The following is a 15,536-nucleotide window of genomic DNA, read 5'->3' on the forward strand; positions in this document are numbered from 1 at the left end:
CCCAGCCTAATGAAGCTTCACAAAGTTTTGCATAAAGAGTTTTGCTTTAACCACTGCAGGTGGTAATAGACCAAGAGGATCAAATAATTTCGCGAGATCGGATGTGGCGGTACGCCTAGTAACTGTTTCATGTTCGTTAAACTTGACTTTAACACAGAAGTTATTACTCTGGGGCAACCAAAATAGTCCCAAAGTTTTGACTGTATCAGAACTTATAACATCGAAATCAAGAATAACTTCTTGGTCAGCTTCCGGTATGTCTTTTAGTAGTTTCGGGTGGTTTGCACACCACTTCTTCAGGTTGAATCCATACTGCTTTAACATTTGTATTAATTGGTTTTGTGTTGTAATCGCTATATTGATGTTATCTGAGCCACCAAGTCCATCATCAACGTAAAAGTTATCTTTCAACATCTTAGAGCCGTATGGATATTTTATAGCATTATCTACTGCAACCTTCTGCAGACATTTGGTAGCAAGATAAGGTGCTGCTCTTGTGCCGTATGCTGCCGTATTGAGAACATTATAGTCGATTGGCAGTGCAGGATCTTCCCTCCAGATTATTAATTGAAACTGATGATTACTTGGATGTATTAGTATTTGTCTATACATCTTTTCAATGTAGTGAATACATATTTCGGAAAACGAAATCGAAGTAAAATGGCAAATATATCACTTTGAACGACTGGTCCAGTATACATTAGATCGTTGAGAGATATGTTTTCGCTGATGCATCAAACACTACTCTTAGTTTCGTAGTTGTGCTATCTGGCTTTAGCACACAATGATGTGGAATGAAATATTTAGGATCCATTAGATCATCAATCTTGACTCGGTGCATATGCCCAAGTCTTTCATATTCTTTCATAAACTGCACATACTGGGCGCGCAAATCTGAATTCTTCAGCAGACGTCGCTCTAAACTCATAAATCGATTGCACGCCATTGTATATGAATCCCCCAGCGCCTGTGGGATCTCTCGAAACGGCAAACTTACAACAAAACTGCCGCTTTTATTGATTGCCACGTGGTGAGCAAAATTCGCTTCACATAGATTCTCTTTTGTGCTCATAGGTTTTGATGTTGGCTCCACTTCATCAATTTTCCACAATCTTTCAATAGCTTCATCAAGCGCCTTATCACTGTCGAAAACTGCACAGGTTGGCGTTGACAAACATCTTTCAGTATTATTGTTTCACAGTGAACCTCCCACAACCCACCCGAGAGCAGTATTTTGAAGAACTGGTAGATTTTCTGAGAGTTTTATAGTGCCAGGTTGCATCAAACTGAAGAAAAACTCTGCTCCAAGTAGAATATCTATCGTACTTTGTTTATTGAATTGCGGGTTTGCCATTTTAATATGAGGTGGTAAATTCCATTCGGATACATCTATATGGTAATTCGGTTGTGGAGGAACTGTGTAGGCAATATATATGCTTCCAAATTTGTTATGTAGCACTCATCTGTAGACGCCATTTCAACATTTACCCGATGAGTCGCTCGTTTTCTGGTCTTTCCAACTCCATCAATATGAAGCAAAGCTTCCATTGGTGAAATGCACAGGTTCTGAATCAGTCGTTCACTTATGATGTTTATTTGTGAACCAGAATCTAGGATCGCCACGCATTCTTGCTTGATACAATTGGGGGCCTGGATAATGATTCTTGCAGTAGCTAGCATCGCATACGCCTCGCGTCCAACAAAAGTCTCCGCCGCGGCCGAAGATACTATTGGTACGTTTGGTAAAATTGTCGTTTGTTCAGACCTTATTGGAATATGAAGCAGACTGTTGTGCTTCTTCCCACACTTCCTACATGAAGATCCTTGGCAATTGTTTGACTCATGACCACTCTTCAGGCAATTGAAACATAATCTTCTTGCGCACATGTAAATCATATGGTATGGCACCACACATTGCACATTTCGAGTTTGTCTTTTCTTTCCTTACAATCGATGACACTGCTTTAGTCGAAGTGTTTTTATTTTCTGGCATACAGCATCCATTGTCTGGAACTGGTGTTCCAAAAACTTCAACAAGGTCTCTATTTTCGGTGTTTCTTTCGGATTCTTTAACGACTGCTCGAATCGAATATGCAAACATCTATACAATTTCCTTATGAGGATTTGGGCTACTATTGGATCCCAGGAACCTGTTTCCACACCCACGTTATTCAAAGCCAGTAAACACTCCCTTGTTGTGTCCTGTAATCCTTTTATGGCGATCGTATTTGAAGTAGCATTTGGTTGTGCTAATATCTTGTCTATGAGGGTAGCTACGATACCCCTTTTGTTATCGTACCTTTTTTTAGCATCGACCATGCCGAGTTGTAGTTGGCTTCAGTGGTCGTCAAATGACTGATCAATCTTTCAGCTTCTCCGACGACATGCGATTTCAGGTGCCACATCTTCTGAATTGCCGGTATGCTTGTATTATGAACCATCGTTGAAAACAGGTCATAAAATTGGCATGGCCATAATCGCCGTCAAATTTTTGGAAGGGTCATTGATGAATGGTTCATTGGTTGAGGAGCTAGTTCTGTATTGGAACTGTCTACAATAACTTGAAGACTTGTAAGTTTCTCAAGAATTAGATTCACTAATTTTTCATAATCCTCGTGAATCGTTGTCGTTGCTGCCACAGAATCGGGTAGTAGTTCCATTGTAGCGTCGTACAACTGCTCTAGGTGTCTCCAACGGCTATCAATAGTGTGTATCTGCACTTTGAATAACTGTGGAGACGCATTTGCAGGTGTAGTGCTCTCCACATATGATCGTAAAGTATTCATATTTATTTGGAATTTTCTTATTAGTCGGGCTACTTCGTCTGTAAACCCTCCGAAACAAGCTCCAATATTTGTTCCGAGAACATCATCAACTGTATGTTGATCTATACTCATTTTTTTACCAGCTGGCATTTTTTGTCTCAATCTGTCGGCCTCTGACTGGAATAGGGCAAGGAACTCATGTGCGAGCGACCGCACCTTCTCGTAAAACCCAGTTTCGAAATAGTCAACTCCTTCCTTTGCCATGACGGCCATTCGAAGTTTTCCGTCATTTTCATCAAATCTAGCTCAATCCTCAGACAGAGCTCGATATCGTGCTTCGTAATAGGATGACTTGTCCTTCCTGCTATCCGAATCCTTCTTAAAGTTACGGATAATTTTTTGGATCTTTTCTCCAAGATCACTCTGTTCTTTGAACAGTTCCTCAGGAGACATTTTCGCTTCAATTTTGTTTTCTTCGCCAATTAATTTATCACCCAACGTGTTGCTAAGGACTTCGTCCTCTTCTATTCTTTACCAACTTCCACACGAAGTTGCTTATACTTGTCACCACACGTGACGATGCGTTGATTATTTCCGAGTCGCGACACTGCGTCGGTTTCCTTGTTTTCTGAACTGCGCGTTCTAATATTTTAACTTGCAGACTCAATTTCTTGCCACTGGTGGGGGAACTCGAATCTGGAAGTATTAGGGGTCACCAAATGTTCTGTCACACACAAATCAATTTCCTGTAAACGAACACATAAATCCGAACTGACACTAACCCTTTTTGTTTATGTACCTTCCAGCACTTGTAATTGGAAAGCAGTCAAAAAAGCACAATGGTCGTAATTTCAATTGAATAACTGACGACAAATTTATTGATTTCCAATTGTATATATGAAATAGTTACATTATTGCCTATGCGTTGTACGAGAATTCATGAGTTTGCATATTGCAGTGTTCCACATGTCGGCCAAGTCATTTTTGGTAAATTAGGAGCATCATCGGCTTACTCAGCAATTAACGTCCAACATTCAAAAATATGGGACACTTGATCATTGACATAAATAGAATGTGTTGATCTAAACATAAATGAAATATAAAACCAAAGAAGTAAAATATGCGGAAATGTAAAAAACTAACCTACGACAATGTGTTGCAATGTGTTCTACTTATATGTTGGTTATTCACCAAATAAAGACAAAAAAAAAAAAAAACAAAAGAATTATATTACAGTACAATACTAAACATTAAATGAGCCAAAATCTAACATTATCTTTACATTAATAACATTCCACTTTGCCGAGAAAGATCTCTGTACTACTCTGTAGTTCATCGCATCTGCTGAAAATTTACTCTAAGAACAATATTCGTAAAGGCACATCAGTTTAAGAACGATGAAAAGTTTAACTTAAAATTAACAAAACCTTCATGAAATGTTATCAACCCATTTTTGACAAAAGTGTCCATAAATTTAATTATATGTGAACTAAAAATATTACATTGGGAAATATCAACTACTATTAACTATAGGAATCGCCAGTAAGAAATTGCTCTCCGCTTTCAAGTTAATTTTTCGTAAAAAAATATTTTCTCATACAAAAAAGGTATGACAAACGAATTTTTAACTACCAATTAAGAATTTTTTTAAGGAAATTTCCATCGTATTTTGTAGGCCATGAGCTAAACGATTGCTACTTAAAATTTGTAAAATTTCCTTTCGAGTAGTTAATTTTCGTTGAAGATACGAAAAATGAACTAAAATTGTAGAAAATTCTTGTATTAAATTATTGTAAAAATCTTCTTAAACCTACGAGACACTTTTTTTGTCGTACAACAATATTGACATGAGCCCAAAAATTTCGTGTCCTTAAAATACGAATGCAAACCAGATATTTTAAAAGTTCACAAGATTATTCATATACCGAAAACAATAAATCCACAATCGGAGGAAAATTATTGGCCTATATCGATTTTATTTTAAAATTTATTAGGCTATTTGGAGGAGAATAATATTCTTTATGATTTTCAATTTGGGTTCAGGAAAGGATGTGGTACTGATGATGCAGTTTTAAATGTAGTGCAATACATATGTCAAGGCTTAGACAGGGACCCGTAGCTGTCCATATTTTTTCCCTCCGCCCCCGCTCTGGAGGAAAAATAATCGCTCCGCTTGAGAAAAAAAATTCGCTCCGCTCCTTCTTAGAGAAAGTTATAGTATACACATTGCCTTATAATGCCACTTAATTTTTTTCGAAAACATAAAACATACAACTACAGGTCTATTATAATCGAAAAAAACAACAAAATATTTTATGATATACATCAAATAGTAATAGAAAATGCATTATTTAGATTTTGGGTTTATATTAATAAAAAGTATGTTCAAGTGATTTGCAAAATGATTATATATATTTAAGAGCAGACACTAACTTGTGCAGCTGGAACCCCTAGACCTACACATGCCAGTTCGTGCTCGTCGTTCACCCCGATTGGTCAACGTTTTTTACACAATGCTAGTAAAAATTGTGAAATTGTGTGCAAAATTCGGTTATTCTGCCAATTTTTGCAATAATCGGAAGAAAATATATATGAGGGCTCTATCTAAATCAGAACCGATTTGGATCAAATTGGACATACTTAAATAGACTGTTCAATCTATTCTCTGTAACAAATCTATTTTCTGTAAAATATCCATAATACCCACGATTGCCAAATTTGGTAGAATTCTACCAAAAATGGGAGATTTTTTACTGTTTGGTAGATTGGTGGAATTCTTGATGTTATGGTAGATTTTGCAAAATCAACTATACCTAAATCTGAAGCGATTTTTTCAAAATCAATAGGGATTGTCTTAAGTCGAACCCCATGCCAAATTTGAGGACGATCGAACTTAAACTGCGAGTTTTACTTTGCACTCAAAACATACATTAACAGACAGACGGATATCGCTAAATCTAATTACATAACGATCTATCTCGGACAAGTCCTTCTTGTCGTTACATACAAATGCACAAACTTATTATAGCCCGCAGTACGGGTACGGGCCCCGTACAACAGTAACTAAACAAGCGAAATAAAAGGAAAATATCATCGTATCATTATCACAATGGACTGAATAGTCTAAGTGAGCCTGAATCTTAATCGGGCTGCCACTTTAACCTTTAACCATCGTCATGTACACAATAATTTTATAGTTTGTCTAGGTTTTGAATTTTCAAGAATGACTTTTTGTTTTAACAATTGAAAGCAAAAATGTAACATTTTGAATTCATATGTATGTATATTTTTTTGGAGCAGAGTGGTTTTTCTTTTGGAAAACGCTCCGCTACAACCTCAAAAAAATCGCTTCTCTAACATATGTTCCAAACTTATTTTGCGGGAGGCACATATATTATTGGATATTTGCCGAAACATTATTATGTTTGTTTTATCTTCTCCCAAAGAAGATTGTGCAAAAAAAAATATTTCTGCCTAATTACATATTTCCACGATATTTTTTTAGTTTTTAGCACCTTTTTCTGTAATACAAACAATGTTGTAGAAATTATTCAATTTTATGAATTTGTTAGCATAGTTTGCGGCGCCCACGAGCCGATGCAAACAAAACGTTATTTAACAGAAGCATGCATTTGTTGGCCACGTGGAGCAATTAGCATGTCTGCCTTGCATGCAAAGAGTCCCTGTTCCGACCGAACGCCAATTTTTTTTACATTTATTTTTACATATATTCCAAAAATATAAACGAAATGTACTGAACTTTTGGATGAAATATTATTTTTTATTGCAAAAATAACAATTTTGTACCAAAAAATTTGTATATAAAAGTTTGAAATTTTCGAAGAAATTCAAAAGAAGAACGTGAAGTCGAGTATAAACATACTCGTAAATAATTTTACAATATACACATAAATTTATTTAGGCGAGAATTTTTTACCAATATTTAACACCATTTTAAATGCATTTAAAATTTATCGTATTTAGGAATATGTTTATATTAATGGGCTACATTTTTTTGGGTACATATTTTGGACGTAGATTTTGTAGATATGGCAAATCGTTTTAATTTTTTAAATTAATGCATTTTTAGTGGAGAAAGTTGCATTTTTCTAAAATTATTGACGTTGTTATGTTGTAGTTTGGGAGAGAGTTGTTATTTGGTCTGTTATATAAATGATCCGCTTGTCTCCGGGAAAAAATGTGTCACTTCCAAAAATTAACTTTCTGACATTTCGTTTTGATTTTTTCGTAAAGTGTCAGTTCCAAACACTAATTTTTGTGCATTTACTTTTGTGTTGTTCGTAAAGAGCAAAGCTGCTCAAAATTAAATTTCGTATTTTCGCAGTTTTGGTCACAATTTGTTGTTCAAATATAAACTTTTAATATATTAATTTATTTATAAATCCACTGGTGCATCATAAAGGTTCTAATTTTGTGTAAAATTGGCAAACTACAAAAAGGAAAACGAAAGAGAATGTAAGCGAGCTCTTATTTTCTTCGTTTATTCTTAATCTTCGGAACTGTCAAACATCGTTTGACACGGATGAACCATCTATATAATATAGGGTCTATGGGTTTGTTGTAGCGTGGGTGTGTGTGTTTGTGTACATTTTGTTTGGCTTTTGTTATGCTGGCATGTGAGAATAAGTTTGAGAGTGATAATGAGAGCATTGGTGAGAAAAGAGTGAGCTAAAGAATGAGATTAATAAGAACCCAGCGGGAAATGGAAGCCACGTGGAATCGATGATGGAAGGACTGTTGAGGTAGCTATAAGGCCTGGGCGCTGCATTACGTGTTCATTTCAAAATAACATAGGATTGGAGACCAAGGCCTTGGCTCTCGCTTCTATTCGTATGCCTTCTCGAGGTAGTGACTTTATTCAACCGTCGAACGGAACGGGCGTGTTTTTTAATAGCGGGTAAAATCATCGTAATAAGTACCTACTACGAATTTCAAGTGTGGTGGGATATTAGGCCACCATGCAGAGAAATTCAAAGACATCCACTGGGTTGCTAACTTCAGGGCCCAGTGGACGGGTATCGACTGGAGTTATAAATTTGGGCAATGACCAAGAGTTAGGCCCAATTAGTCGACCTGTAGACGGGTCGACTGGTGGCGACAATTTGACAAGTCGAACCTTTTCCAAGGTGGCGGCATCAAAAGGAGGTAATCCCTCACGAAAGAGATTCAAGGAACGCAGAAATGCTTTGTTTATCCTAAAGAAATTAGGGTCAGTCGACCCAAGCACGTTGTCAGCTAAACAAAGCGATTCCTTAAAATGGGCTCAAGGAATTCTTGAGGCTGGAAAAAGGGAACGATCACCGGATGAGCTGCCATCCTCCAAAAGGGATCAACGATCGTTTTCCTCAGTTGCTAAAGACAGCCTTGTGATGACTATCATAAATAAAGGGGCATTGGACGGTATGGTTCCAAAGCAAAAATGGGGGGAAATTGAGAAAGCTTTGTCTGGCGTCTACTCATAGGTGCTGGAAAAGTTTCCCGGCCCAGATCCTCGACACCAAGAGGCTGGTTGGTATCAAGGACGATTTAAGCTAGTCGCATTTGGGGACCAGAGGTCTATAGAATGTTTTAAAGCTGCTCTGATACTAATTGGTGAAGTTTGGGAAGGAGCTGCTCTAGAGTTAGTCGAGAAGAAAGACATACCGGCTAGACCTAGAGCACATGCGTTGATACCTGCAAACCCTCCTGACCCTGAATCTATTTTAAATAGACTGAAACAATGCAATCCAAATCTTCCAACAGCTGATTGGAAGGTTGGCCGTTTGGATGAAGTGGATGGGCAAAGACGGCATGCTGAGTTTATATTAAACACTCAGTCTTTGCCACATCTAGCAAAGTCTCAGGGCCGTGTATGTTATGGCTTTCATTATATCCAAATGAAGGTGTATAAAAACGATCAGCTAAAGGATTCAGAAATGGACAAGCCTCTGTCTGAATCAGAACTAAGCGGATCCTCTTGCGAAGTCGAGGGAGATACCAAAGTTGAAAACATGGATAGATACCGTATGCGTGAGGAGGCTTATACTGCCTCAGAACTCACCAAAGTTGAACCTATGGTTATTGCGAGAGTCACCGAGATCCCTGAAGAGGACATTCTTGATGACTCGATTGAAGCGGCTGATGTGACGGTTGTTGAAAATCTCGATGGTTCTACGGATCCTCCAGATAAATCTTCATCATTGTAAGGCTGTATGTGCTGCCTTAAAAGTTCTCCTGATGAAAGGGGACATAGACATAGTTCTTATTCAAGAACCATATGTTTATAGAAACAAAATATGTGAATTAAGTACTCCGGGGTTCAAACTATTGCAGTATACTGGTAATGATGTAATTCGAGCCTGTATAATTGCTAAAAACGAGCTTAACTTGTTTCTGCTTCCTTCAATGTGCACTGCAGACACTGTCGTTGCCAATTTAGAAATAGCCAAATGCAAATATTGGGTATCTTCGGTCTATATGGGACATGACAGGGAGATGCTTCCATGTGCCGTTAAGACCTTAGTTAAGGAGTCACTGAAAACAAAGATGAAACTCATTATGGGATGCGATGCGAATGCGCATCATAGTATATGGGGAAGTAGTGATACTTATGCAAGGGGAGAGTCGCTAATAGAGTTTATTTTGCGTACTAATCTGGTAGTTTGCAACAAGGAAGATGCCCCAACCTTTGTCACTAAAAACAGGCAAGAGGTTTTGGACATCACCTTGGCCTCGCAAGAACTGAATGAAATGATATCTGAGTGGCAGGTTTTAAGTGAACACAGCTTCTCAGATCATCGCTACATCAGTTTCAAATTTGATGTTCATACCACCAAGACCCTATTTCCGCCAAATGCTAGCAAAGCTGACTGGAATAGGTATAGGGAATCGTTCAATATGATGATACCGGAAATACCAGAGACAAATATGAGCACTGTGCAAGTTATCGAACAAGCAGTGGAGAGGATTACTAAGGCCTTCAACATTTCACTGAAAGCTGCATGCCCTAAAGGGAAGCCAAGGGGGAAAATCGACCACCATGGTGGTCTACGGAGTTAGGTGATATGAGGAAATAGTGCAGGAAGCTCTTTAACAAAGCAAAGTCCACCAGAGCTCCTGTGGATTGGGGCGCTTACAAGAAGAATCTGAGAGGATACAAGCGAGAACTGAGAAAGGCTCAGCATGGCTCTTGGAATGATTACCGCAGCAGCATTGAGAATACGTCCAAGGCTTCCAGACTAAGGAAGGTACTAGCATCCACGAGCTCCGCTCCAGGTTTCTTTAAAACATCGGAGGGCAATTGGACAACGTCCAGTGAGGAGACACTGGAGGTACTATTGGACACACATTTTCCCGGAAATCAGACGGTTGAACCATGCACTGGCGGTGCCACAGTGGCTCAGCGGTCGTTTCCTAGCGAGGAAATTGTATCAGAATCTAGAATAAAATGGGCGTTAAATAGCTTTGGATCGTTCAAATCCCCCGGACCTGATGGAATTACTCCGGCGGAGTTACAAGCGGTGGCTGACAGAATTATCCTCTGGTTGTCGGCGATATATATAGGATGTATCAACTTAGCATATATTCCACAAAAGTGGAGGGAATCAAAAGTCGTTTTCATACCTTAAGCGGGAAAAGCGTCTCACTCGAATGCGAAGGATTTCCGACCAATCAGCTTATCATCATTCCTACTACAATACACAATCGTGGCATTTCTAGACATCGAAGGGGCGTTCAATAACGTCCATCCGAGCTCGATATTAATGGACTGACAACTCTGAATGTTGAACCAGGTATACTTAGGCTGTTAGACGAACTTCTAAGGAAGAGACGCATTTCAGCCACACTAGGACAAGCAAACATACAAAGGTATGTGAACAGAGGCACTCCTCAAGGAGGAGTTCTATCACCTCTTCTTTGGAATGTTGCTATAAACGGCCTTCTGGTTTTCCTAGAAAAAGAAAGGATACAAGTGGTGGCATACGCAGATGATGTGGCGCTAGCAGTCAGGCGAAAATTCCCATCAACAGTTAGAGCTATTATACAGAGAGCCCTCCGGATGACTGAGAAATGGGCGAAAGATAATGCTCTTGGGGTAAATCCTGTAAAGACAGAACTAGTCATGTACTGCAAAGATCGCAAAACTCCCACGGTTAGACCCATTTCCTTAGGGGGTATTGAAATTCCCTTTAGGAAATACCTTGGCGTTATTTTGGACAGGAAGCTGAACTTTAAGCTTAATACTGAAGAAAGGGCGAGGAACGCAACGGTAGCTTTATACTCGTGCAAAAAGGCAATAGGGAAAAGTGGGGACTAAAACCAAAAATTGTACATTGGCTATACACGGCAGTGGTTAGACCTATAATGCTATATGGTGTTGTAGTCTAGTGGCCGGCACTTCACCAGCCGACAAGTTTAGACAAAGTTCAGCGTATGGCGTGCTTGTGTATCTCAGGTGCATTCAGTAAGACAGGAACAAACTCCCTTAATGTCATACTGCATCTATTGCCTTTAGACATTTTGGCCAAACAGTCAGCTGCAACAACGGCTGTGCGGTTGCGCGAGCTATCGCTGTGGTCGGAAAAAAGTTACGGTCACAGTTCGGTCCTCAAAATAATGCCAGATGTGCCTAACGTAGTGGATTACACTTTGACGAATACACTTTTCGACAAAAAGTTTGAGACTCTAATTCCCAACAGTGAGGCGTGGTGTACACGGACCCCGGGGAATAAAAGATATATAGATTTCTTCACTGATGGCTCCAAATTGTATGGCCAAGTGGGTTTCGGAGTATATTCTAAAGATCTGGAACTTCGAATAGCGAAAAGATTACCTGATCACTGTAGTGTTTTTCAGGCTGAAATATTAGCAATAAGAGAAGTGGTGAATTGGCTGAGAAGTAATGCTCCAAGCAATATTGGCATTAATATATACTCAGACAGTCAACCTGCAATAAAATCCTTGGACTCTGTGTTCCTCAACTCGAAAACGGCATTCGACTGCCGAAAATCTTTCAATGAGATGGCTGCGTGAGAAGGCTGTCATGATGGCAAATGTTCGATGGGAGAATTGTAAGGGTTGTAACGACACCAAGCAAATATGGCCCCATTTAAACTTAAAACGCACACTACATATGCTAGTGTTCTCGAGACGCCAGATATCACTCCTGATATCTGCTATAACGGGTCGCTGCCTGATAGGCGATTTTGCAAAAACTATTGGTGCGAAGTATAATGACTATTGTATGAGCTGTCATGATGCGGAGGAAAAGGAATCAATAAAACACCTCTTGTGTGAGTATCCTGCATCTTGTGTAAGGCGTAAACAAATTTTAGGGGCATATAGCTTCAGATTACTGGCGGAGCTGGAAAACGTTAACTTAACTGCTAATGTTTTTGGAACAATCTGGCTGGTTCAACAGAAGAAAATAATCGAGAAGGTTCAACGGTTAAAACTAGAAGTGCCCATATATAATAGGTACTTTTAGTTAGTGTGGTATCACAATGGACTGAATAGTCTAAGTGAGCCTGAGTCTTAATCGGGCTGCCACTTTAACCTAACCTTAACCTAATCTAACCTAGAGGTAGTGACGTCGATTCCATGTTATCACACCTTCCAAAGAAGGCATTTAAAAAGGCCTGGACAGGAAGGCATAAAAGAATGCGTGTAAAAATAAAGATTTTGATGGCAAGGTTGACTACGAAGTGCACATTTGCCCTAACACATTTTAAGTTTGAATTTAATTTGACATACTTTTCCTATACAGTTTACCTTACTTTTGTTATTTTCATATTTACCTCATGTGTATTTTTATTTTTCTGCTCCGTCGGGATTTGAACCGGGGTCCTCGTGATTGGTAGTCCTACACTCATCCACTGGCTTACGACACATTTATGTGACGTGGGCGCCAATACGTAAACTTAAGCTACACGTGAGTCATTCCTTGTTCCCTTCTGTGGGAAGTGAACGTGTAATGGGTATTGGATCTTTGATGGACTCTAAAATTTTGTCGCCAAATTAGATTTTGAGAACTTTCTTGCAATTTTCGAAAAATGCTGTGAATTCATTTTTGAGATATTCAGCAAAGTTGCAGTTCTTGACTCGGCCAACAAAAATGCTGAATATATTAAGTCGTGAAATGTTCATCTTCATCCTCAAAACTGCAAAAATGTCGAAAAAATTACGACTTTAGCCTATATAATTATTATAAACTATTCATTGAAGTCATTTTGTCCTTAAAGTTAAGTGATTCGGCTTAAAACTAAATACCTTAATATGAAAGAAAATTTTGTTTGACTAAGGTCAACTTGGCTTTAATAATTTTGAAAAATTCTTCATACTCAATGAAATCGTCTTTACATTTGTTGACTGTTTGTGTCTTCAATACAAAGCAAAATTGGATCTCAAAATATGACATACTTTATTTAATTTATTTACTTTATTTTCAAAGCGTTTTTTACATGAAACATGGCACAAATTCTACTTAAAGTCGAGTCTGAATGTGGAAATTTAAGTTGTCATTAAAACGTTTTAAAGGACTTTGAGAGCACATAAAGAAAAACGCTTAAAAAACGAATAAATTAAATTTGTTTACTACGATAAAGTACGCAAAACTCAAATTTAAAAGATAATTGTGTCGTAAAAGTATTCTTACTTCAATTCTCCACTACTTTGGCTCGGAATCAATACCAAAATCGGAACCGGACATATCTTTGGAACCGGACATACTTTGTTTTCAGTGTACGTATTGCCAGAGAAGGTGTGAATAAAAATTTGTGTGAGTTTTCAACTTATAAATTTTTTTATTTCAATTTATTATGAAATTCTTTCAAAACTATTAAACAATTTTGAAATATAGGTTTAAAAACGGTTGATTGCAAAAGGGTTTCAGTCAAAGAATTTTTCTCGAATAGCTTTGAATGTATGGATTTCTAATAATTGTAAATTTATGTTGTATGTACTTCTGTAGGCAAATAAGATTTTGACCCTACACTGAAAATAGTGAACCCTTTTCCATTGCAAAATGAACTAAACTGTAGTAATATTGACCATGATTTAGCCCTTAAGATTTTTTTCAACTTGTCTAGTTTATAATTATCTTAAATTTTAGTTCATCTATAACATTGTATTTTAGTTCATTTTTACAACACCATAAGAGTCAGTCAGCCATAAGTTAAAAAGTCAGTATTATTTTGGTTTACTTGCTTATTTTTTGAGAAACCCGATAATAAAAATTGGTTAACAGTCTCTTTAAAATGTCGACGACTAAACTATTTTTAAAGCAATCATTCCACAGTACAGAGAAATTAAATAATTAAAGGAACAACAAACCGTTTTGCTATTATGAAAATTTTCAAACTTTCTTTAAGCAAAAGTACTTTATTATAAAAACTTATGATGAAACTTCGTAATACAATGTTTGTTGTGAATAAAAATTATGACCACGTGGAACAGAGAGTAGTTCGTTTGAACTCGCTGTTTGGACATTTTGACTTATCCTTTTTTTATTCATCGTACGTAATTTTTTCACATATCTTGCTGGAAAAACATGGAAACAATAATGAAAATTGTTAAAAATTAACACCATGTAATGTGTTAATTTTTGAAATGAAATATAATTGTTTAATCCTTCATTGTAGCTTGTAACTTACCTTATTTGGGGGCATTTTATCAAATGGTGTAAGGAATTCAACTTTTCTTTGGAAAACGTATCTCATAAAATTTGCACCTGAAACAATTAGATAAATAATGAAGTATTCTATATAAACTCATAAAACTGTGTTGTTATCGATGTGAAGGATATAATAAAATAACTATTCTACTTGAAAGAAAGCCAAAGTTTTAATATAAAACTTACCAATTCTCTATTAAATTGTACGCTGATGGGAAATATAAAAAGTTGTCCAAATTTGTTTGGGTTACTCTGAAATTAAATATTTATTTTTTACATTAAATAAAATTATTAAATAGGTTTCCAAAAAATCTAATGAAAAAAATAATAATATGCATAAAAAACCAAATATTCTGGTTAACCCTAGACAGTCATCATTCGTCAAAATGACGACACGTAATTTCATTTTCGATTTAAAATGCATTTTAGTCCATTGGGAAATGGTAAATTTAAGTTATACTAATTCGACCGTCTTATGCATTTTTGTTTTATATTAACCCGTATACTCCCGAGTTATAAAATAATCATCCAATTATAATAATGTTTGATTCACAGCATGTATAGGCTACCTTTAGTATATATATGAAAAAAAAATTGTCATATCGGGTTCAGGTTTCCGGAAAATGGGTGTCGCAATTAACAAAAAATACCCTTGTTTTTTTTCTGTGCAGCAATAACGGTACACTGGTGCATTGAACATGTCAATGTTTCTGTCGTCATATGACGACGCTATGAGAATATGGGATAATTAAAACCAAATTGAATAAGAAAATAAATTCAAGTTTGGTTCACTTTTTCGCTCACGATGAAAATTATAGCGTCTTGAAACGAGCCGTAGTCAAAATGACGAAGGATGACGTTAATGTACAAGAAATAAGGATGACTGTCCAGGGTTAAAAGAAAGTTAAAGAATCCTTACCAATTCACTATTAAATTACAAGCAAAGTAGTACAAAACATTTTTTCAAATTTTTAAGGGGTTATTCTGAAATTAAATATTTGTTTTTACATTAAAAGTATTACATTGGTTTCCAAAAAATTTGATTAAAGAATAGTATTTCTTTAATCAAATTTTTGGAAAAAAGGTATTAAAAACCTATA

At 37.0% G+C, this 15,536-nt stretch overlaps 2 protein-coding genes across 2 annotated transcripts; both read right to left on the reverse strand.

Annotated features, from left to right (window-relative positions):
* Positions 1–6: 6 nt before the first annotated feature.
* LOC142229623 (uncharacterized) lies at positions 7–612 on the reverse strand. Its single transcript, XM_075300201.1, has one exon. The coding sequence runs from the start codon at positions 610–612 to the stop codon at positions 7–9; it is 606 nt and encodes a 201-aa protein (XP_075156316.1).
* An 88-nt stretch (positions 613–700) lies between these two features.
* Positions 701–1,354, reverse strand: LOC142229633 (uncharacterized). The gene is made up of 2 exons (XM_075300213.1): positions 1,221–1,354; positions 701–1,178 (listed from the first exon to the last, which is right to left on the reverse strand). The coding sequence occupies exons 1-2, from the start codon at positions 1,352–1,354 to the stop codon at positions 701–703; spliced, it is 612 nt and encodes a 203-aa protein (XP_075156328.1).
* Between the last annotated feature and the right edge of the window lie 14,182 nt (positions 1,355–15,536).

The sequence above is a fragment of the Haematobia irritans genome, chromosome 1, assembly GCF_050003625.1.
Source record: "Haematobia irritans isolate KBUSLIRL chromosome 1, ASM5000362v1, whole genome shotgun sequence".
Taxonomy (NCBI): domain Eukaryota; kingdom Metazoa; phylum Arthropoda; class Insecta; order Diptera; family Muscidae; genus Haematobia; species Haematobia irritans.